Source organism: Hylobates moloch, unplaced genomic scaffold, assembly GCF_009828535.3.
Source record: "Hylobates moloch isolate HMO894 unplaced genomic scaffold, HMol_V3 SCAFFOLD_4, whole genome shotgun sequence".
NCBI lineage: Eukaryota > Metazoa > Chordata > Mammalia > Primates > Hylobatidae > Hylobates > Hylobates moloch.
This window is the reverse complement of record NW_026652279.1, coordinates 35,451,307-35,474,909: the sequence shown is the minus strand read 5'-3', so window position 1 is coordinate 35,474,909 and position 23,603 is coordinate 35,451,307. Positions and strand designations below refer to the sequence as shown.

At 48.7% G+C, this 23,603-nt stretch overlaps 1 protein-coding gene and 1 long non-coding RNA gene across 9 annotated transcripts in view; one reads left to right on the top strand and one right to left on the bottom strand.

Moving 5' to 3' along the window:
- Nucleotides 1-13,102, bottom strand: part of CUNH3orf22 (chromosome unknown C3orf22 homolog) — a 36,651-nt gene extending 23,549 nt beyond the window's left edge. For 3 of the 6 annotated variants that reach the window (XM_058437378.1, XM_058437379.1, XM_058437377.1), the window contains exons 1-4: nt 12,797-13,054; nt 7,414-7,542; nt 6,113-6,238; nt 3,670-3,740 (exon numbers count right to left, since the gene is read on the bottom strand). In XM_058437378.1, the coding sequence (XP_058293361.1) occupies nt 3,670-3,740; nt 6,113-6,238; nt 7,414-7,502 (286 nt within the window). In that variant the 5' untranslated portion in view covers nt 7,503-7,542; nt 12,797-13,054. Of the gene's footprint in view, nt 1-3,108; nt 3,239-3,669; nt 3,741-3,805; nt 4,213-6,112; nt 6,239-7,413; nt 7,543-12,796 lie in introns of those variants that run through there. The other 3 variants (XM_058437380.1, XM_032149906.2, XM_058437376.1) reach the window with 3 other exon arrangements.
- Nucleotides 13,103-13,208: 106 nt separating this feature from the next.
- Nucleotides 13,209-23,603, top strand: part of LOC131383226 (uncharacterized) — a 49,373-nt gene continuing 38,978 nt past the window's right edge. For 2 of the 3 annotated variants that reach the window (XR_009213088.1, XR_009213090.1), the window contains exon 1: nt 13,210-13,359. This is a non-coding gene — a long non-coding RNA (uncharacterized LOC131383226). Of the gene's footprint in view, nt 13,455-23,603 lie in introns of all 3 variants that reach the window. The other variant, XR_009213089.1, reaches the window with a different exon arrangement.

Genomic DNA, 23,603 nt, shown 5'->3' with positions numbered 1-23,603 from the left:
CACCAGGCCTCTTGGCCTGAGCACAAGAAGGCTGGGTGTGCAGGAGTTAGTGCCCCCTGGGAGCAGTCCTCACCTACATCTGATGGAAGTCGGGGGATAAATGCTCCAGCTTTTATCCCTGCATGAAGGACATTGAGACACAATCTGCATGGTGCCCCAGATTTCCCCACAGGGACTGGGCACCAAATGCCCTCAATGGCTGCTGTGGACTGAATTATGTTCTCCCCAGTCTTATGTGGAAGCCCTCACCCACAATGCGATGCTATTTGGCGATGGGGCCTTTGGGAGGTGATCAGGTTGAGATGAGGTCATGAGGATGCGGTCTCCATGGTGGGATTAGTGTCCTCATAAGCAGAGCCACTGGAGAGTTCTCTCTCTCTCCCTCCCCACCTCTCCCTCTCACATAGGGAGAAGGCAGCCATCTACAAGCCCGGAGGAGAGCCCCCAACAGGGAACCAAGGCAGCTAGCACTTTCACCTTGGACGTCCAGCCTTCCTTGGAACTGGGAGACAACATTGTTTAACTCCCCCCAGCCTGTGGTGTTTGCTAAGGTGGTCCCAGCAGACTAAGCCGTGGTTGCCAGCTCAAGGGCATATTCTGTGTCCGGTTCTGTCCCTTCCCTGTCTCCTCCCTACTTCTCTATGGGCTAACTGGGATTGCCTCTCACATAAACTACTCACACTCCATCCTTGCCTCCAGAGCTGGTTCTGCGGGACTCAGGCAAAGAGGGAATCAACCATAAATCCACGACGACGTGCTGCTTTTGTTCCACTGGTCTTAAATGCTAGGTTAGTTTGGATCCTTTTCTGTGGCAGTGCCAACATGAATGTTGTTGCATACCCTCCTCCTGCACGGGTGTGAGTGTGACTGCAAGATAAACTCCTAGGAGAGGGTCCACATCCCCCAATGTACCTCCACTGTGCCTCATCCTTTCCACCTGTGGATCTGTGTTTGACTGTAACTGCTCACAGCCTAAGGGCACATGGGGACCCAGATGGCCTCACTGAGATGCAGGGCACAGGGCCCGTGTTGCTATCTGGGCCACTGTGTGAGCATTTCCAAAGTTTATAAAGTAGCTGTGCTTAGAGAGTATTGCTGCACCATCCCTCTCCTGTCAAACATTTCAGCTGTTGCCCGGTCCTCTGTAAGGGCTTCCATGCAGTGTAGCTTCCTGGGGCCTCATTTTCTTCTTTGTAGGAGTAACATGCACATAAACCTAAACTCGGTGCACAAGGCAGGGGCTGCAAACACATCCCAGCTGCCCTCAGATTCTTCCTTTAAACACCCAGGAGAGGAGGCACAAATTAAAGACCATGTGTGTTTTTATAATTGACTCTGGATTCAGGTAATGAGTTACCAACTTTTTCTACAAACCACCACCAGCTTTGCTATCGTGAGTGGAAGAGCAGGCAGCCAGCGCCCCCTCCTGCTCCAGCCCCAAAAGCTCTGGGCCCTGCCTGTAGTACAGGTGTGGACCAGAGGCAACCTGGAGAGGCTGGGAACTCTCTGGAAATTGGTCTGGCACGAGCTGATAAAGGAGGTGCTCAGGAGCCCTCCAAGCAACCAACCAGCAAATCCTATCCTGGGTTGGGGAGGGGAGAGAGTACAACCCAGGGGACAGGGACAGGAATGCCTAGAGCAGCAGCACCCACAGTAGCACAAAGTGGAAACAACCCAGACATCTACCCAAAAGAGAATGGACACATCATGGAATGAAAAACAGTGGAAAATGAAGGAACTACAGCTGTAGCGTCATCATCACATGACTCTTAGCAACTTGCTGTGGAGGGGAAAAAGTTGCACAGAGTTTGATTCAGTCTTATATAATTGAAAAAAGCAAACAATGTGTTATTTCAAGGAGTGCAGTGGTGCGATCTCGGCTCACTGCAACCTCCACCTCTTGGGTTCAAGCCATTCTCCTGCCTCAGCCTCCTGAGTAGCTGGCATCACAGGCGTGCGCCACCATGCCCAGCTAATTTTTGTATTTTTAGTAGAGACGAGGTTTCACCATGTTGCCCAGGCTGGTCTCGGACTCCTGGGCTCAAGTGGATCCACCTGCCCTCAGCCTCCCAAAGTGTTGGGATTACAAGCATAAGCCACCATGTCTGGCCAAGATACAACATTTTTTAAGTGGGGAGAAAGATGTGGTGACCTGATGGGCAGGAGACGAGGGACTCAGGGTGTGGTGAAGTGGGGGAAGGAGCACCCAGCAGGGATAAGAGTGGGTCTTGTGCCGGGCGCGGTGGCTCACGCTTGTAATCCCAGCACTTTGGGAGGCCGAGGCGGGCGGATCACGAGGTCAGGAGATGGAGACCACGGTGAAACCCCGTCTCTACTAAAAATACAAAAAAATTAGCCGGGCGTGGTGGCGGGCGCCTGTAGTCCCAGCTACTCGGAGAGGCTGAGGCAGGAGAATGGCGTGAACCCGGGAGGCAGAGCTTGCAGTGAGCCGAGATCGTGCCACTGCACTCCAGCCTGGGCGACAGAGCGAGACTCCGTCTCAAAAAAAAAAAAAAAAAAAAAAAAAAAAAGAGTGGGTCTTGTGTCCCTGGTTACGCTGCATGGTAAACATGCATTGCTGTATTTTGCTTATATCAAACAGTGCATAGCTTAAACCTCAGAGCCAACCTCCTTGAAGCTTACACAGTCCAAATGAAGATCAGCCTGGCTCCCACCCTCACAGGAGGGGACCCCAGGGGTCTTTGCTTCCTGCAGGTCTGTGGGTGCTGCTGGAAGCTGTACTCCATCCCCAGGCAAACGCTGTGAGTCCCCTGCATGGACCTGGGGCCCCACCTGGGGAGGGAGCCTGGAGTCTTGGCTGGGGCAGCACAGTGCAGCCCGGTCACCCTTCCCCGAACACCACAGACGTGTCTCCAGGATCTGCTTCTTGCAGGTTGGGAACCCATCCCTGTCCTGCCCCCAGGGCCTGGGAAGCCAACCCCCTTCAATCTTTTCATCACAAGGGTCCTCACTTCACCTCCTTTCAGAGACAATAAAACCACTTGCCCACCCCACTTAGTGGGGTCCCTCTGCCCCTACTCCAGGGAGAAGGCTGCAAAATGTCCTGATTTTATTTACCCTCCCAAGGACTCCAAGGTGACTTTCTAGGCCCTGTCTTTGTAGAACACAGTGGGGAGGACCCTTAAATCTTCAGCAGGCACTCCGTTGCCCAGTGCTGCTGTCTTGCTTTCCAAAGGCATCACCAGCCTCCAGCAGCCACACCACGCTCCTTACATTACTGATGTTGTAATATAGGAATACGGCATTAGGCTCATATATGACAACCCACAAAATGGTGTGCCTCATTCTCGGTCCTGTCCCCAGGTTCCCCGTTCTCCTCCTCAAAGGTAATGATTGCTGCCTGCTCCTCATCCACAACACACACACACACACACACACACACACACACACACACCGTTTTTAGTAAACACAAGATGGCAGCATATCAGACACACTCTTCCGCTGTGCTTTTTAACAAAAATTGTAATAGATCTGTACATCATTCAGATCAGTCTATAAAGAGCTGCCTCTCTATTTGAATGGCTGCCTAAGATTTCCAGGAGTAGTTGTATAATTTAGCAGCTTCCCGTCAGTGTTTAGGAAACAGTTTAGCTGCTTTCCAATCCTTCACTGTTTCCAGCAGCACTGGAGTGAACAGCATTTACTTACCTGTGTGAGTGTACATTTGGGATAAAGTCCTAGAAGTGACATTCATACTCTTTTTAATCCTCACACCAACCCTGCAAGATTAAACATTATTACAACAATTTTAGAGATGAGAAGATGAAGGCTCAGGGAGGCAAAGTGATCATTCCAACTGGAAGTGGGGTGGGAACCCGCAGTTTATTAGCTTGGTGTAGCTTTTTGGGGGGGACTACAAACCACTCCTGGTCTATGATGGCCATGAAGGCTGATCCCTTTACTAAAGTCTCTGTGGCTACTGCCCAGAGCCTGCCAAGGAGAAGGTGGCCAATAAGAAGGCCACACGCAGAGCCCAGGCTCTAGGAGAGACCCCTGGACGGCCCTGCCGCCTCGCTGGTCTGGGGGCAGGCAGCCTCAGTGTGCTGGGCGGACAGCAGGAAGGCGACTTGTCTGGGGAAGCGGCGAGTCAGCAACTTGAGTTCCCAAAGGCTGCACAGTGGAGGTGGTGATGGTGCCCTTAGTGGTGCCGGGCAGGAGCCGGACGGTGATGTAAAATCTGGAGCCCCGAGCCTGGAGAAGCCACACAGAGCCACACCTGGCCTTCAGGACCCCTGCTGGCTGCAGCCATTGCAGCCCAGAGAAGTCAGCCAGGGCCACATCTGGGAAGGCTCCAACTAAGATCTGCTCCCAACCAGGCTTCACCTGGCCCCTTCCACACACAGGCTCTGCCGCCTGATGTCCCAGGAAGCCATGGGGGCACCGCACACTCACCCACCCACACAGGCTCCTCCAGCCACCTGACATCCAAGCCAGAATCTAGGAGCCTCCCCAGTGCCTCCTGAGCCCCAGCCCATAAGTGGCTGGGGACGTGGTCTCAAGTCCTGCCTATCCACTAAGCAAGCTTTATTTTTAGTGCCTGCCAGAGGCATACCTCTTTGCCATGCCAGCCTGACTGTGAGGCCACCCTCTGTCTCCCACTCCTCCTTCCAGCCCATCTCCCAGCGGCTACATGCAGGACCCAGCATGCCACCCACAGGCTTGACTGTCTCTGCAGCTCCCCCACAGGATGGCGTGGGAAAGCTCCCTTCTGCCTGCTCCCCGTTGTTTTGCTGCCATTTGACTGAGGCTGACACCCACAGCCCCCTCCCTAGCTCCTGTGCTCATGGGCCTGGCCGTAGAGATGTGGAAACCCACCAATGCCCACTCCCCCAGCCCTGGCATGGGACCGACTCCCTGCTGTGGCTGGGCCCTGGGAGCCGCTCGGTCCCTGGTCAATTATCTCTCCCCAGCCTCAGCTCTGCCCACTGCCCCCTTCAGCTCCCTGACATGTTCCCAACAGCAGGGGTTCGGCCCCAGGCCTCTGCTCTGACCCCACAGGTGCCCCTGACTCTAAGCCAGTCCATTTTGCATGGGTAGAATCTGAGACCAGGAACACCCAAGCTCTCAGAGCCCAGCCCTGGCCGCTAAGCCCCATCGCTTCAGCTCGGAGATGTGGGGTAAAAGCCTGGGGATCTGATGCTTCTGTAGCCAAACTACGGGGAGTGAGGACCGGCAAAGGCCAGGGCCGTTTGTGTGCTGGGTGTGCGTGTACGTCTGTTCTTCGTCTGTGTGTGTGTGTGTGTGTGCGTGGTGCTACTGTCTCTCCAGGTGTCTGTTCAGGGGAACCCATGTGCATCCTTATGGCTGGCCAGAGTTGACAGGCAGTATATCACACAATGGGCATGGAAAAGTCAACACAGACCCCGCCCTGCCCCTGACATTAACTGGAGTGGGCAGGGGGCCAAGGCATCAGTGGGGCCGGGGCATTCAGGAGGCTAGGAGTCCTGCACCACTGGTGGAGGAAGCCCTTTAGTGCCACACAGATGTTCCCTGTGTCGTGTATGACTGAGGAGACACTGGGTCAGAAGCTCTGTTTCTTTCTCCACATCTGTTTAGGAGAGAGCAGGTGTGCCTGAGGGTCTGCTTTCCCGTGGCTGGATCTTTCCAAAGGTGTCCAGGGTTTCCTTGAGCTCCCCATGCATGGGGTGACGAGGGGGCATGAGAGTTTGTGCTGTGGTCAGCTGAGGGCGGCCCAGTGCAGAGGTCCCTGCCAGGGCCTCCATCCTTGGACTACAGCATTAGCCAGCCCAGTGCAGCCGCACCTGAATGCAGAAGCTCCCGGCTCCTTCCCTTGCTGCTCTCCCATGTGGAGGACTTGGCTAAACTCCTGCTGCACTGAGGCCAGTTTCTCCACCACTCCTGCAACTAGGCCTGCCCAGGGAAGGTTCTGTGTGCCCTTGCCTGGATGCTGCCTGGTTGCGGGAACAGTCATCAGGCTTTAGCGTCCCCCTTCTCTGCCTCAGTTTCCTCAGCTTTAAAGTGGCGCATGCTGGGAGGATGACATGAACTTCTGCATTCAAAACTGGGGGACAGAAGGCCAGGCAGCATGCACACAGCCAGTGGGGGCGGTGGCATCAGGGCAGGGACTTACCCTCGGACTGGGATGGACCTCGTTGGCACCAACCTCTTCTGCAGGGGCAGTTGCATGGTGTTCGAGTTTTTTGTGACCTCCCAGGGCTGCAGGGGCTCAGGGTCGGGCTCTGTCAGCCACGACAACCTGCAAGAGCACTTGGAATGTCAACATGGCCACCATCCACCAGCCTCCTGAATTAACTCTCACTCATCTGGAACTTTACATCTGCCAGGCACTGTTCTAAGTGCTTCACAAATATTAGCCCATATGTCAGCTCACAAGTGTGCTGTGAGGCAGGTATTACCCACACTTTACAGACAAGGAAACTGAGGCACAGAGGTTCCACAGCCAGGAGGTGGGAGCTAAGCTGCAGCCTGCTCCAGAGCCTTGTCATGGCCACAGCAGCCAAATGGTGCAGAGCACTTGAGCCCCCGGGTGCTGGCCTCCCCTGGTTTCAACCTGAGGCCACTCTGGTGTGTACCTGCCACCTGGGCCTCATGTGATGGTGTCTGTGGTCGGAGACAGAATGGGGTGCGAGGCTATGGCTAGAGTCTCCTGGGGCAAGGACAAGGACAGGTGCTCAGCTGGCCCGGCACAGGGGCACAGCATGGAGCTCCTCGTCCCCACCTCCCTGGAGCGTGGCTGCCCTGGTGGTCCCCTGTGGTCCCTGTGGGCAGCCCTGCCAAGCATCCAGGGCCACCACTGGGCGCACAACACTTGTTTCTGGGGTGGGGGGTGAGCATGGAGTGGGAAGCTTGAGGTTGCAGGGTGCCAAGCTGAGCCCCAGTGCCAGGTGCTGCCTGCTGTCCTGCGGGTGGGAGGCCAGCTGCCCTGCACCCCGGGCATTCCTGGCAAGATTTCCCTTGCATTTGTTTTGCCTGTTTGGTCCGTGGCTCTGTCCTTATGTTAAGTGCCCTGTGGAGACTTGGCCCAGGCCCCCTCGGGCTGCCCGTTATCCTGGCTAGTTGCGAGTCCCAGGAGCTCACAAACAATGGGTGCCCAGCACACCAATTCCAACACAGCTCAGGAGGGGCAGTCGTCTGTGGCCATGCTCCTCACGTGACTTGGGGAAGCAGCTGGCCTGGGCTCTGGGATGACCCAGGGAGGCCTAAGCCCACCCAGAGGCCCCTTGGCTTAGGCTGTGATGGGGGTAACAAAGGCGGACCCCAGACCGTCAGCTGGGCAAGGGCTGCTAAGGGGCTCCCTGTGGACAAAACCCCCTCCCAGCTGCAGCCCCACAGAATGCATTTGAGTTCCCAGGATGCTGGGGTGACCTAGGGGAGGCAGGGCTTGGCTCCAGAGGTGTGAGCGTCCCACACCTGTATGGAAACTTCTTGGCAAAATTCTCCTGGGCCTGGATCCTCCACTTCTTACTCGGGTGAGACATCTTGCGGGCACTGGAGTCCATCACTGAGCGGGTTAAGCTGTGGCGCACCTCTCGGCCATGGCTGGAAGACAACAGGAGGCGTCAGAGGGGGCAGGGGTGGTGGGGGGCAGAAGGCAGAGTGACAGAGCAGCCCAGTAGGGCTGGGGGTGCCTGCGGGCCACCAAATGACCTGCATCACTGCCCTGTGCATGCACCGCTCTGTTCAATTTTCTCCTGTGTGTAGCTTCCTGTGACCACTATAATCAAGGTCCTCACGAGATGCTCTCCCCAAGGTTCTCTCACGCTTACCCCTCCACAGCCATGCCTGTCCACGGCCGGGTTCCCCAACCCTGGCAGCCACTGTTCTGTCCTCATCATGGGGCAGCCATGTGATTTCAGGAGCGCTATGCAGAGGAACTGCACACAAGGTGTCTTCCTGAGACTGGCTCCTTCTCATCCTGCTTTCCTCCAGATCTGCCCAAACTTCACCCACAGTCTGTCCCTCCTGCTGCTGAGCACTGCTCCAGGGTGCAGTTGTGCAGCTTCTCAGGCCTCCAGCTTGGGGCACTTACAAAGCCACTATTAATATTCAGATGCAAGTTTTTGCATGAAAATAAGTCTTCATTTCTCTGAGATATATTGCTGGGTCATATGGTAAGTCCATTTCTAGTTTTTTGTTTGTTTGTTTTGAGACAAGGTCTTGATCTGCCGCCCAGGCTGGAGTGCCGTGGTTGATCACGGCTCACTGCTGCCTCAACCTCCTGGGCTCAAGTGATCCTCCCACCTCAGCCTCCCGAGTAGCTGGGAGCACAGGCGTATGCTACCATGCCCCACTAATTATTTATTTTTGTAGAAATGGGGTCTAATTATATTGCCCAGGCTGTACATACATTTTTCGTTTGTTTTGTTTTTCTGTTTTTTTTTTAGATGAAGTCTCGCTCTTGTCCCCAGGCTGGAGTGCAATGGCATGATCTTGGCTCACTGCAAACTCTGCCTCCCAGATTCAAGCAATTCTCTTGCCTCAGCCTCCCGAGTAGCTGGGATTACAGGCGTGCGCCACCACACCTGGCTAATTTTTGTATTTTTAGTAGAGACGGGGTTTCACCATGTTGGCCAGGCTGGTCTCAAACTCCTGACCTCAGGTGATCCATCCGCCTCGGCCTCCCAAAGTGTTGGGATTACAGGCCTGAGCCACCGCACCCAGCCCGGCTGTACATACATTTTAAAGCACCCCAGGTGAGCAGAGTTAGGTGAGCATTGAGACTAGTGGAGGGTAAGGTCTGACCCCTGGTGTCCTTTGTGGCAGCATGTCACCTGTTCCTTCTCACTGGTGTGTTTTCATGGTAGCCACCTCAGCCAGCATGCCACCACACGGGACCCTGAAGCATGTTGTGACAATGCCGACTGCCTGCCAGTTTCCCCGGGTGCCACATTTCGTTCCCTGAGCTGACGAGTGAAGCCCTGGTCAGGGAGTGGGGCTGATTCCTGGTCTGGGTGGCTGGGTTCTTGTGGCCTAGCCAGGTGGTGGCCTTTCTCTGGGACTAGCACTGTCCAGTAGAACTTTCTGAGATGATGGAAATGCCCTAGGTCCGTGCTGTCCGAGATGGCAGCTGCTGGCTACATGAGGCTGTCAGCTGAGCATGACCGAGGGACTGAACAGTTTTCCGTTGTATTTAATTCTAATAACTGTGAACAGCTAGCTGCATGTGGCTAGTGCCTGCTGCATTGGATAGCACAGCTCTGGCCACTCGGAGGAAGTCTGCTGCTTCCCCGGCTGTGGTTCCAGCGACTAGCTTGGAGGCTGCACTTCACCAGAACCCTAGGCCTGAGTGTTTGGCTCCTGTCCTTTCTCAGGAAGGCCAGCCCTTTGGTCAAGGTGACCCCTGACACGTGCTTCCCTGGCTGCTGGGGGTTCTCAACCAGCCTTGCTGTGCCGAAGCCCCGTGTTTATGACACTGAGGAGGCATCGCCTGCCCATTCAGAGGAGAGATGGGCAGACTTTGGGGGCCATCACCCTTTGAGGCCAGGATGGTACAGTCACAGGGGACCTGACACGGTGCAGGCTAGACCCCGCTCCAGCATGGAACTGGGCCGCACAGCAGGAGGTGGGTGGCAGGTGAGTGAGCATTATCACCTGAGCTCCACCTCCTGTCAGATCAGCGGCAGCATTAGATTCTCATAGGAGCGCAGACCCCATTATGAACTGAGCATGTGGGGGATCTAGGCTGCATGCTCCTTATGAGAATCTAGCTCATCCCTGATGATCCGAGGTGGAACAGTTTCATCCCCAAACCAGCCACCACCCCCCGCCACAGTGTCCATGGAAAAATTGTCTTCCATGAAACTGTGGTGCCAAAAAGGTTAGGGACCACTGGTCTAGAGCCAACCCCTGGCCTCAAAGACCCTCAAACACCGTTGCCAGCCACTCCCTGCCTTCCTGCTCCATAACCCTGCCCCTCCAGGGCTGTGCCAGCTTTGTCTCCGCAGGCTCCCCCAGCCCCACTGCCCTCTGGGAGGTCCCTTGATGGACAGGGCCATGTAGTGTGCCTTGCAGGGACAGGGGTGTGGCCCTGAGGAATGTCTGCCTCCTCCCACATCTGGTGGGCAGCATTGGGACAGCCCAGTTTACAGGCCTGCCAGCCCCTCCACACCACACCCTGTCCCATCCTACCTGGTGCTCCACTGAAGGCCCTCAGCCTAGAGGACCGTGCACTGCTTTGGTAGGGATGCCACAGAAGCAGGCAGCCTGCATGCCAGTGAGGACCTGGCTTCAGCCAGGTCCAGATTTGCAGCAGATGCTGTCAGGGGCCCATGCACAGCCCCTCCGCCCTCACCTCCACACCTGGAGGCCAGGCCTTTGACTCCCTCCGGCTGCAGAGATGCACTAGGCCATGCACAGAGGGTGACAGCAGCCCCTCACCGATGAGGGCAGGGAATTGGATAAATACCCCAGCTCCCTTGCCCCTCTTCGGGGGCAGCTCGGAGCTGTGCTCTGCACAGTCACCCACAGCAGCCTGTGGGGGCTGGCTGAGCTGCAGCCATGGTGAGGACACACCCCAGAGTGCATCCTCCCTTCCCCTTCCCTCCCCACATCCTCTCAGCGCCTCCTGGGTGCAGCTCCCAAGTGCACCTCTGCACTTGCACCTGTCCAGGGCCTGCTTGGGGACTGCACATCTACACACTCATGCCCAGCAACCGCTGCAAACGCCCCAGCCTCAGAGGACCCAGGCTGAGAAGGCGGCCGCTAAGCAGGTTTCCCACCTCGCCTCACTGACTGCCATTCCCACACACACTCACACACACACTCACTCTCACAGACACACACACACACACTCATTCTCACAGACACACACAAACACACTCACACAGACTGACCCCACACACAGACTCAGATACTCATAGACACACACATACACACACTCACACAGACTCACACACACACAGACTCACACACACTCAGGCTCACTGCCACATACAGACTCACATACATACTCAGACACTCACATACAGACACCCCACACACAGACTCACATACACACACACACACACACAGACTCACACACATGCCCAGACTCATATACACACATAGACACATACACAGACACATACACACTCAGACACACAGTCATACAGACAGACACATATAGATTCACATACACACACACAGCCACATAGACACATACACACAGACCCACACACACAAACTCACATACACATACACAGATTCACATACACAGACTCACACATTCACACAAAGATTCACACACACACAGATTCACACTCACACACAGACACATACAGACACTCTTACAGACTCACACTCAGACCTGACCTCATACACACCCACACACACAGGCAGGTGGCCATCTGGGTGTGGCTGGCCTCTCCCCCTCACCACTCTGCCCGCAACCAGCTCTATCCCTATCCTCTGCTACGTGACCTGGGAGCTCCTCGCTTCCTTGGTCCAAGGCAGAGACTGCCCCCACCAGCCCATAACTCACCTTGCTTCCCTTCCCAATTCAAAGCAGCTGGCGTGGCCTACTACCACACCTGGCATGATTCAAAATCCAATGATGTCTGGAGAGGAGCCCCTGGGGAACACGGGTAGCCCTTCCCAAATCTGGGATTCTGGGGTCCTCCAAAAGCTGGTGGGCTCGGGCAAGCCTGCTCGGCAGTGATCGAATAATGTGCCATGCTGCTCATCCATCCCTCTGAGGGCGGGGTACGGGGCCAGCTGGGAGGCTGCCTGCTGCCAAGTGTGGAATCACTCAAGGCTCAAGGCGGGAGGCTGCACACTGGACACTGAACACAGGCCACTGGGACCATGGCCATGGCATGGGAGACCAGCCTGTCTGTGAGCCAGAACACACCTGCTCACCCACCGCCTCCGCGCCCCATCTCTGACTCTGGAAGATCAGCCATCCAGAGGGCCTTTGCCTTGGCCCAGAAATATTGCCAGCCCTGCTCACGACCTGTCCCTTGCCCACACCAAGAAGTCCCTGGGCCCTGAAGGGCGGGCTTCCCCACTGACTTGCCCACTAGCCTAGTACAGGGTGCAGCTCTCTACACCAGTGCTAGCTAAAGGGGGTCTTGGTGGCCTCCGTCCCTGCAGCCCTGGCTGTTCTGAGGACTCTGGGATGCCTTCGCTGGGCCTATGCCCACAGTCCTGCAGCCACAGCCTGGGCCAGGCCCCAGCTCAGCCCCTTCCTGTCAGGTGCACTTGGGCAAGTCACCTCCAGCCTAGGCTCAACCCTGAGGACTGTGGGGCAGGGGAAGCCTGGGCCGGGACAGGCAGCAGGGCCACAGCGGGAGGCTGCAGAATGTTGCCTGTGGCCTCTGCTAAGTGTCTGCTACATTCTATGGATAACCTCACTTCACTTTTTTCTACCTGATGGAGAACATATTATGCCCACCCCCATAATTCAGGTAAGGAAACTGAGGCTCCGGAAAGTTAACTGATTTGCCTGCATTCACACAGTGAGTAGGGGAAGAGGTTCAAGATGGGTGGCCTGTGCTCCTCCTGCTGGGCCATGCAGTCTCAGACAGTCCTGGACCAGGGAAGCAGCATTACCACAGGAACTGAGGGATCAAGGGAGGCAGGAGTGCCCCTCAGGCCCACCCCATACCCTCCCACCTGACCCCTAGGTCATGGGGATGACCCTGTGAGCTGACTGCTGAACCTGCCCCACAGGGATAGGGCTGCTGCAGAGTCCAGGGCTGCCCTCTGCCATCATGACCCTGTCCCAGGCTCTTCTCCACCACCCTGTTGCTGCTTCCCAAGTCCCTAACCGACTTGGGGACTGTCCTTTCCAGCCACACAGGCTGCTAGCACTCACCAGGCAGCTGCCTTGAATTCTGGCAGTGACGATGATCAGGTGTGATCAGAGCATCCTGGAACTGCTCCTGTCCAGCAAGATGCTGGTGTGAGAGCTGCTGTGGCCCCCGAGGCTGGCAGGGCCCTGGCTACAGCCTTCTTGGGAGAGACCCAGTCCCAGGCTATGCCCAGAGCTTCCAGCCAGAAAGGACAAGCTGCAGGACCCTGTGGGCTGGCTTATGTGATGCCAGGCAGACTGAAGCTGGCCATGGTCCCAGCTGCCACATTACCACAGGAACAGCAGCCCCAGGGCCCCCGGACAGGCAGTGTCAACAAGCTCATTGTGAGGTCAGAAGCCCTTGAGGTCACAATTGGTGACATCACAGCTGCTGACCCATGAGGCTCAGACTCCAGCCTGAAGCCCCTCTGGCCCAGGGAGTGACTGCAAAGTCAGCAGCACATGGGCCAGGGCTGGCCAGCCTCTCAGCTCTGCGCACCCAGACAGAAGCATCCACATCTGCACTCTTCATAGCAGAGACCTCTCCCTGTTCAGGTTCTGCAAACAGAAGAGATGCCCAGAAATAGGTAAAGACACTGAGGCTGCAGAAAAGCTGTTTCTGTGGAGGAGTGGACACCAGGTTGCAGGGGGTTGAGGAAGAAGGCAGTGAAGGAGCTGAACTGTAAGTGGTTTGGCCGTTCACCTGTGCCACTGTCTACTGTACCCTATGACTTTTTACTTATTAGTGCTGTTCACCTGTGCCACTGTCTGCTATACCCTATGGCTTTTTACTTATTAGTGCTAACAGGGTTTTTATGGATTTTTTAGGGTTTTCTATATGCCATCTGTGAACAGAGGTAATTTCACTTCTTCCTTTCCAATTCGAATGCTTTATATTTCCTTTTCTTGCTTAATTGCTCTGGCTAGAACTTTCAGTATGGTGTTAAATAGAACTGGGGAAGGTGGGCATCCTTGTCTCCTTCTTGATCTTAGGGAAAAAGTTTCCAGTTTTTCACTATACAGTATGGTGTTGGCTGTGGGATTTTTGGATATATTGCCTTTATCATGTTAAGGAGTTGAGTGTTTTTATCATGAAAGAGTGTTCAATTTTGTCAAGCGTGTTTTCCACATCAATTGAAATTATCATGTCTTTTCCTCCTCATTCTAATAATGTAGTGTAGTACATTGATATTTTCATTATGAAAAAATAATCCTTACATTCTAGGGATAAATAAATGTTAATAGTGTGTAACACTTTTAATATGCTGATGAATTTCATTTACTAATATTTCATTGAGGATTTTTGCATGTATATTCATAAGGGATATTGACCCCTAGTTTTCTTTTCTTGTAGGGTCTTTGTCTGACTTTGGTATTAGGGCAATGCTGGCCTCACAGAATGAGTTAGGAAATGGTCCCACCTCTTCAACTTTTAGAAAAACTTTGAAAAACATTTATGTATGTTCTTTAGTAAGTGTTTGTTAGAATTCACAAGTGATATCATGTAGCCCAGGGCTTTTCTTCGTTACTGATTCAATCTCTTTACTAGTTATAAGTCTATTCATATTTTCTATTTCTCCCTGATTCAGTCTTGTTTTTTTTTTGCTTCTAGAATTTTGTTCATTTCATCTAGGTTATCCAATTTGTTGGCATGACATTTTTTGGAGTATTCTCTCATAATCCTTTTTATTTCTGTATGGTCAGTAGTAATACCTCCCACTTTCCTTTCTTATTTTACTAATTTAAGTCTTTTTCTTTCCTTAGTCAATCTAGTTAAAGCTTTGTTAATTTTGATCACTTCAAAAATCACCTTTTGGTTTTATTGATTTTCTCCATTGTTTTTCCATTCTCTATTTGATTTATCCTTACTCTAACCTTTATTATTTCCTTACTTCTGCTAGCTTTGGATTTAGTCTGCTCTTCGTTTTCTAATTCCTTAAATTGTGCAGTTAGATCATTAATTTGGGATCCTTCTTATTTTTAAGATGTAGACATTAATAGCTATAAGTTTCCCTCTTAGCACTGCTTTCCCTGCATACCATAACATTTGGTATGTTGAGTTTTTCTTTTAATTCATATCAAGGCATTTTCGTTTTTTCTTTCTCTTTCTTTCTTTCTTTTCTTTTTTTTTGAGACAGTCTCACTCTGTCGCACAGGATGGAGTGCAGTAGCGCAATCTCAGCTCACTGAAACCTCTGTCTCTTGATTTCAAGTGATTCTCATGTCTCAGCCTCCCGAGTAGCTGGAAATACAAGTAGGTGCCACCATGCCTGGCTAATTTTTGCATTTTTGGTAAAGACTTGGTTTTACCATGCTGGCCAGGCTGGTCTCAAACTCCTGGCATCCAGTGATCAACCCATCTCAACCTCCCAAAGTGCTGGGATTACACAAGTGAGCCACTGTGCCTGGCCTAATTCATATCAAAGCATTTTCTAAATTCCCTTGTGGATTTATTCTTTGACCTACTGGTTGCATAAAGTGTGTTATTTAATAGGCAAATACTGTAATTTTTCCAGTTTTCCTTCTGTCATGGATTTCTAGTCATTCCATTGTAATAAAAAATATACTTTGTATGATTTGAATCTTCTTAGGCTTATTAAGATTTACTTTATGGCCTAATATGCCCTGGAGAACATCCCATGTACATTTAAGAAGAATGTATATTTTGCTATTGTTGGGTTTAGCTTTCTATATAATCTGTTAGGTCTAATTGGTTTAGAGTGTTGTTCAAGTGCTCTATTTCTTTTTCTTTCTTTTTTTTTTTTTTTTGAGACAGAGTCTCATTCTGTCACCCAGGCTGGAGTGCAGTGGCATGATCTCAGCTCACTGCAACCTCCATCTCCCAAGTTCAAGCAATTCTCCTGCCTCAGCTTCCAAGTAGCTGGGACTACAGTTATCCACCACCACACCCAGCTAATTTTTTGTATTTTTAGTAGAGACAGGGTTTCACGATGTTGGCCAAGCTGGTCTCAAACTTCTGACCTCAGGTGATCTGCCTGCCTCAGCCTCCCAAAGTGCTGGGATTACAGGTGTGAGCCACCGCACCCAGCCTCTATTTCTTTATTGATCTTCTTCTGTTTGGTTCTATCGATTATTGAAATTTGGGTATTAAAATCTCCATCTATTATTGTAGAACTATTTCTTCTTTCAATTTTATCAATTTTTGCTTCATATTTTTGGGGGTTCTGTTGTTAGGTGCATATATGTTTATGATAGCTATATATTTTTGATGGATCAACCCTTTTATCAATGTTTAATGTTCTTTGTCTCTTGTAACCTTTTTGACTTAAAGTCTATTTTGTCTGACAATAACATATCAATCCAAGCTCTCTTTTGCTTACTGCTTTAATGGAATATCTTCTTCCACCCTTTTACTTGCAATCGATATGAGTTGAATCTAAAGTGATTCTTTATAGACAGCACATATGTGGGCCTTTTATATATTCTGCTAATCTTTGCCTACTAATTGGATAAGTTAATCCACTTTCACTTGAAGTAATTACTGAGAAGGAAGAACTTACTTCTGCCATTTAGTATTTCTTTTCTTTATGTCTTATGTGTTTTTTGCTCCTCAATTTCACAATTACTGCCTAACTTTTAAAGTTAGTTGATTTTTGTAGTGTACTACTTTGAGTCTTCAGTCTTTTTCAGTATAGTTTTTAGTTACTATCTTAGTGGTTTAACTTGGAGGTTACAATCAACACCTTACACTTATAACCTCCTAGTATGAATAGTAACTTAGTTAAAATTATATATAAACGCTCTATTCCTATATCTCTTCATTCCTCCACTTTATATTGTGATTGTCACAAATTACATCTTTATATATTGTGCACCCATTAACATAGATTTGTAATTATTTCTTTATGCACTTAACTTTTAATTCCTATAGGTAAAAAAGGAGTTATATACTAAAATTACAGTCATACTGACTTTTATATTTAGCTATGTAACTACCATTATCAGTGTTCTTATTTTGTATTATAGTTTCAAGTTTCTGTCTAGCATATTTTCATTTCTGCTAAAACCCTCCCTTTTCCCTTTAGCATTTCTAATAGGGAAAGTCTACTGATAACAAACTCCCTTTTTTGCTTTTGTTATTTGGAAATGTCTAAAATTTTCATTCATTCTTAAAGTATCATTTTGCTAAATATAGAAATCTTGGTTGACAGCTTATTTTTCTTTCAGGACTTTAAACATGGCATTCCTTTCCTGGGTAGCCTTCACAGTTTCTGATGAAAAATCAGCTGTTAATCTTATTGAGAATCCCTTGTACGTGATGAGTAGCTCCTCTCTTGCTGCTTTCAAGATTCTCCATTTGTCTTTGAGTATTGACAATTTGACTATAATGTGTGTTGGCATGAACTGAGCTTTTTGAATGTGTATTATTATGTCTTTCATCAGATTTGGGAAGTTTTCAGCCATTGTTTCTTCAAATATTCTTTTATGTCCTTTTCTTTCTTCTTCTTCTGGGACTCCAATGCTGTGTATGTTATGCTTGATGGTGTCCCACAAGTATCTCAGCCTCTATTCACATTTTTCATGTTTTTCTCTTTATATTATTCAAACAATAATTTTTATTGCCTTATCTTCAAGTTATGGGTTGAATTGTGTCCCTCTAAAATTTATATGTTGAAATTCTAAACCCCAGCACCTCACCATATCACTTTTTTGGATATAAGATCATTGCAAATTAGTTAAGATGAGGTCATACTGGAGTAGGATGGTCCCCTAATATAATATGCCTAGTGTCCTTTTAAGAAGGGAAAATTTTGGATGTAGACACACACTTAGGGAGAATGCTGTTTAAAGATACAGACAGAGAACTGCAAGCCACAGAATGCCAAATAATGCTAGCAAACCACCAGAAGGTAAGAGAGAAGGATGGAACAGGTTCTGTCTCACAGCTCTCAGAGGGAACCAACCCTGCCATTTTGGACATATAGCCTCCAGAACTGTGAACCAATAAATTTCTGCTGTTTAAGCTACTGAATGTGTTTGTGGCACTTCGTTATGGCAGTCCTAGCAAACTAATTCTATGCTTTGTTTTTGGTTTTGTCTTACTGAGAACTGTACATTCTGAGTACTGTAATGTGGAAACTCTGGAAACCACATACTCCCACTCCTCAGGAATTATTTTTGTTTATTGAGGGTTGGAGCCACCTATTTTTGACTTCTTGAAAATTTTACAAAGTGTGTATTCATTGTGGAGTGTGGTTGCTGGAGTTTCTGTTCTCTGTAGTCAGCTAGTGACTTGACAAAGATTTCCTTAAATGTCTGGCTCCCAAAAAGGGCAAAATAAAAATAAAATATCTCTTCTTAAAAATTACTATTTCTCTAATTACCCTTGTGGCAGAGAAGCTGCTTCAGATTGTGGGAGTTGAAAGAATGACCAGCCTCTGAGCCATTCCCCCAGCAACCAAATGCAGCCATCGGCAGTCAAACACACATCCTGGTTTGTGAAGGACAAGGTCCTTATTGCCCACTCTGGCACCAGCAGGTCACACCATGAACATAAGCTGTCATCCCATGGCTGCCTGCCACACTGCTAGGGAATGGAGGGTATTAGGCACTATTAGAAACATGGAAATTCACCAGCTTCTTCATCAGGTTCTTCCATGGATGATGCAAGTTTTGGACTAGACTCCAGAGTTCCAAAATAGCTGCTTTGGAAACCTCCTGACAGCTCAATTGTTATCTCAGTGGAGGGATGGATTCCTGGCATATCCTATGCCATCATTTCCCATAATGTCATTTCTGTTCATTCATTTTTATTGCTGAGTAAATTTCTTGGTATGAACGTACCATAGTTTGGTTAACTATTCACCTGTTAAAGGACATTTTGGTTGTTTCCAGGTTGAAGTTGTTATAAGTAAGGCTGCTACAAACATTCAGGTACACACAGAAATGAACATAAGCCTTCATTTCTCTAGGATAAATGCCCACCCGTTGGGTTTTTAGTTTCTACCATCAAAATTGACATTTTTCCCATCCGAGTACTAACCAGGCCTGACCCTGCTTAGCTTCTGAGATCAGATGAGATCAGGTGTGTTCAGGGTGGTATGGCCATAGAGAAAATTTACATTTCTAATATTTCTAATAGTTATCTTTTGGGTCTCTGAATGCTACTTTTGATAATATATTCTATGTTCAGGTCATGACTGTAATACATTCTCTCTGAGGATTTCTGTAATACTCCCTGTTGCTTTCAAGTCTGATGATCTTTCTCCACTCATATTAAATGTCGGAGATTAAAAAGATGTTTGGATTTGGGGGACATGGAACTGTCCTTTATCTTTATTCTAATGGTAGTTTTACAATTGTGTTTTCTGGACTCACAGAACTGTACACCTAAAAACTGAATTTGATTATAAGTAAATTATGTCTTAATTTTTAAAAATTAAAAAGAAAAATAGCATTTGAAGGCTCTAAGCATGTGTTCATGGCTTACTGAATTTGAGCTTCCTTGTCAGATAATCTAACTGGGTAAGTTTACTTAAGGACGTTTACTCAGTATCTTTAAGTCTTCACTTGGGGGCCTATAAGACCCTACTAATCTCTGGCTAGAGCAAGGGTGAAGGGCTCATTGCTAGAGTTCTGGAAGGTGAGTGAGAGAAGAGGTCTGAGGATTCAGGAAGTATTTGTTCATCTCAATATTGTGCTAGTGTAGCATCCACATCTCCATTTGTGCCTAGTGCCTTGTAGTCAAGAGATGCTTGGTTTTAACCCTCTCCAGAAAATAACCTTCTGGACAGTTGCCAGTTTGCAGAAAATGCCCTGAAAGGTGGTGGGAGGTGGGAATCCCATTGTCTCATAAGTAAACTTTCAAAGAATCTACTTTATCTCAGCCGGCCACCACACCCCAACCTGTTTGCTTCCTTTTCCAGAGGCACATGGTGTCAGCACTTTGAGATTTTGATTACTTTGATATAAAGTCAGAATGGGTTCTTGACTTTCCCCCATACCATCTCAGAATTTTATTTCTTTTATATGCTGGGTTATTTTCCACTCATCTATTGCTTTTCTTTCCAAAATTTCACTGCTTGACTGTTTGTCTCTTCTCCTATCCTGAAAGAAATTAAAGAATACCTAAGTAAATGGAAAGACAATCTGTGTTTATGGATTGGGAGATTTAATATTAAGATGGCAATACTACCCAAAATGTTCTACCAATTCAATGTCATCCCTATGAGAACAGATTCAGTGCAATACTTATCAAAATCCCATTCATTTTGTGCAGATATGGAAAAGCTGATCCTCAAATTCGTACGGAAAGGCAAAAGACCCTGAATGGGAAAAACAATCTTGAAAAAGTAAAACAAAGTTGGAAAACCCACACTTCTTAATTAGAAAACATGCTACAAATCTACACTAATCAAAACATTGTGATACTAGCATGAGGATAGACATAGATCAATATGGTAGAATTGAGAGTCCAGAAATAAACCCATAAATCTATCATTAATTGTCTTTTTACTAGGGTGCCAGGACCATTCAATGGGGAAAGAATTGTCTCTTTAACAGATGGCACTAGGACAACTGAATATCTGCATGCAAAAATATTAAATTGGACCCTTACATTGTACTACACACAAACATTAGCTAAAAACAGATCTAAAGTCTGAATATAACACTCTTAAAAGGAGTCTTCCAAACTATAAAAGTCTTAGAAGGAAGTATAGATTTAAATCTCCATATCCTTTCATTGGACAAGGGTTTCTTAAATATAACATCAATAGTGCAAGCAACAAAATAATAGATAAATTAGACCTTGTCAAAACTAAAATCTTTCATGCTTCAAAGGATATTATCGAGAAAGCCAAAGACAACCCATATAATGGGAGAAAATACTTGCAAATATGATAATGGTTTAACATTCCAGATTGTATAAAGAACTCTTACAACTCAACAACAAACAACAACAACAACAACAACAACAAAAACCCACCAATTTAAAAAGGTGCAAAGTACTAAAATAGACATTTTATCCAGGTAGATATACAAATGGCCAACAAGCAAATGAAAACATGCTCAACATTGTTAGGCATCAGCAAAATGCAAATAAACCACAGGGAAATACTACTCCACATCCATTAGGATGTCTATTAGCCAAAAAAAAAAGGAACAACAAAGTGCTGACGAGGATGTAGAGAAGCCAGAACCCTCTCACATTGCTGGTGGGAATGTAAAATGGTACAGTGGCTGTGGAAAACAGCCTGTCAGTGCCTCAGAAAGTTAAACATAAGATTACTAGAAGACCCAGCGATTCCACTCCTAGGTATATTTACCAAATGATTGAAACAAGGACTCAGGCAGATTCTTGTACACTAGTATTCATTGCAGAATTATTTATAATAGCTAAAAGGCAGAAACAACTCAAGTATCCATCAACAGACGATGTATAAACAAAATGTGTTACAGCCATACAATGGAATATTATTTAGCATGAAAATGAATGAAGCACTGGTTCATGCTACAACAGGATAAACTTCAAAAACATTAACCTAAGTGAAATAAGCCAGGCACAAATGGTCATATATTATCCCAATTTTGTGAAATATCTAGAATAGACAAATTCATAGAGACAAAGTAGAATAGAGTTTGTCAGGAGCTGGGGAGGTGGGGAATTGGGAGTTATTGTTTAATGGGTATGGGGTGTCCCTTTGAGATGATGGAAATATTTTGACAAGAGGTGGTGGTTGCACAATATTGTGAATGTACTAAGTGCCATTGAATTGCACACTTTAAAATGATTAATTCATGTGAATTTATCTCAATAAACACAACTCCACCCACCGCCCCTTACACAAAGATGAGCCTAGAACATCTTGTTTGACAGAAAGCAAGTCAGTGATCAAAGAGTGATGAGACACTTCAAAATGACCCAGAACCAGCTTGAATTCGTCAAATCATGGACAATCTGTATTTTATTAACTCAGCAACAAAAAGAAACAAACTAGTGATGTCCACAACAATATAGGTTGGTCTCAAATGCATTCTGCTAAATGAACAAAATGAGCCACTATAGACTACATACCATGTGATTCTACTTGCAAAACTATAGTGACAGAAACAGACCAGTGGTTGGCAGGGGTCAGTACTGAAGGGGAGTGGACTGACTTCAAATAGGCACTAGGGAACATTTTTGGGGTTATAGAATTATTCTATATAACCATCATGGTGGCTACCTTAATAAAGCGGATAGGAAATAGAACTAGCTGCCCATGTTTGAAAGAGACTTCACATTTCTCCACTATTCAGGGAACCCAGCTGCCATGGCCCGCACGACCCAAGTGGTTACAGGGGGCCAGGTGAGTGGAGACTGCCCCTTGATAAGGCCCATGTGCTCTCTGGACGCCTGGGCTGCTTCACTCATTTGTGTGAGCACTGGACTCCGAGGGTGTATGAGCAGAAAGAAATTGTACCTCACTCCTAAACGGCTTACAGGACAGAGAAGGGGGGAAAGCAATACTGGGGTTAAGGGTTGTGTCCTGGGAGCCTGAGCTGGAGGCGGCCTGCGAGCATCTGCAGGAATAGCACCCTGTTCTCTCTCTGGAAGCCTCTGTGGCTAGTGCAGGAATCCCAGCCCCTCCCAGCCACAGGATGGGCTCTGCTCTCCCTGGTGCCATCGTGTGCTGGCAAAAGGGAACAGCAGAGGCGGATGCACGGACTCCAGGCTTGGCAGGAAGACTGGCTGACCCCGCTGTGGGACTGCAGCCCTTGAGATTTTGAATATCAGAGGGAGGCGGTGGCCCAGCAGGTCCGAACTCTCTGATGAGGCATGTGTGTGGTGCAGTGATGAACCGAGTGGGCGAGGGCTGAAACCACCTCTCCCCTCAGATTTTCTGGAGCATCATTCCCGGCACAGGTGCAAAGAGGTTCAGGATGCTTATGACTCCAGTGTAGATTGTGTCCTTCATAAAACAGAACAAACCCTCTCTGTCCTGTTCAGTGTTTCTTATTTTACATTCTTTTTTTCACATTACAATTGTGACCCAGGATTTTGCCTGGGTAATGGGGTTTGCTCTGGGGACAGCAAGAGGTGATTCTTCCATCCCCTCCTTTCACCACATACAAGGCTGCTGGGGAGGAGGGGTCAGAGACATCAGATAGTGGTGCTTTGAATTCTGCCCTAAGTCCAACCTGGGGCCTGTGAGTCCACTAAAGAGAAAACTCAAATTGCATATTTTAAAATACAGGATCAGATTCAAGTTTGGGAGTAGACAGCTGTGTGTGCAGTGGGGGACTTAGTGGGGACCACAGAGGCGGCAGGGGGGACCAATGAGTGAGCCCCTCCCAGACTAGAGTGTGGCTCATGGCTGTAGGAGCAGGGACATTTGATATTGTTGACAGCTTTTGTGTGTGAAGTCCTTTTGTGACCTGAAAGGCACCAGCCCTGTGCCAGAGCCTGCGGTGGGAGCTGTGTCCCCTGGAGGCAGAGGGTGGTCCTGAGTCCTGGCCTCATCTCCATGGAGGGAATGAGAGCAGGGCACCAGCTCTGGGGTCAGGCAGCTGTCCAAGAAGATGTGAGTCCAACCCCTTTCCCCAAACACCAGAGGAAGGGGCCTTGACAGGGCTGGCAGAGGCCCAGGCTTGTTCCTCCAGGGCAGCAGCTCTCCAGTGCAGGCAGCCGGGCTGCCTTTGCACTTGGCTGGGCCGTCCTTGGTATGCTGGTGGTGATCCAAAGGGTTACAAGAAAACAGAGCCCCGGGTTCCCACAGGTGCATTCAAGGTGCTGCAGGAAGAAATTCAGACTGCTAGACTGTGAGGCTAGTCTGTCTTCCAAATGCCTGGGGTTGCAAATGCCCTTTAAATTGGCACATGGAGATGG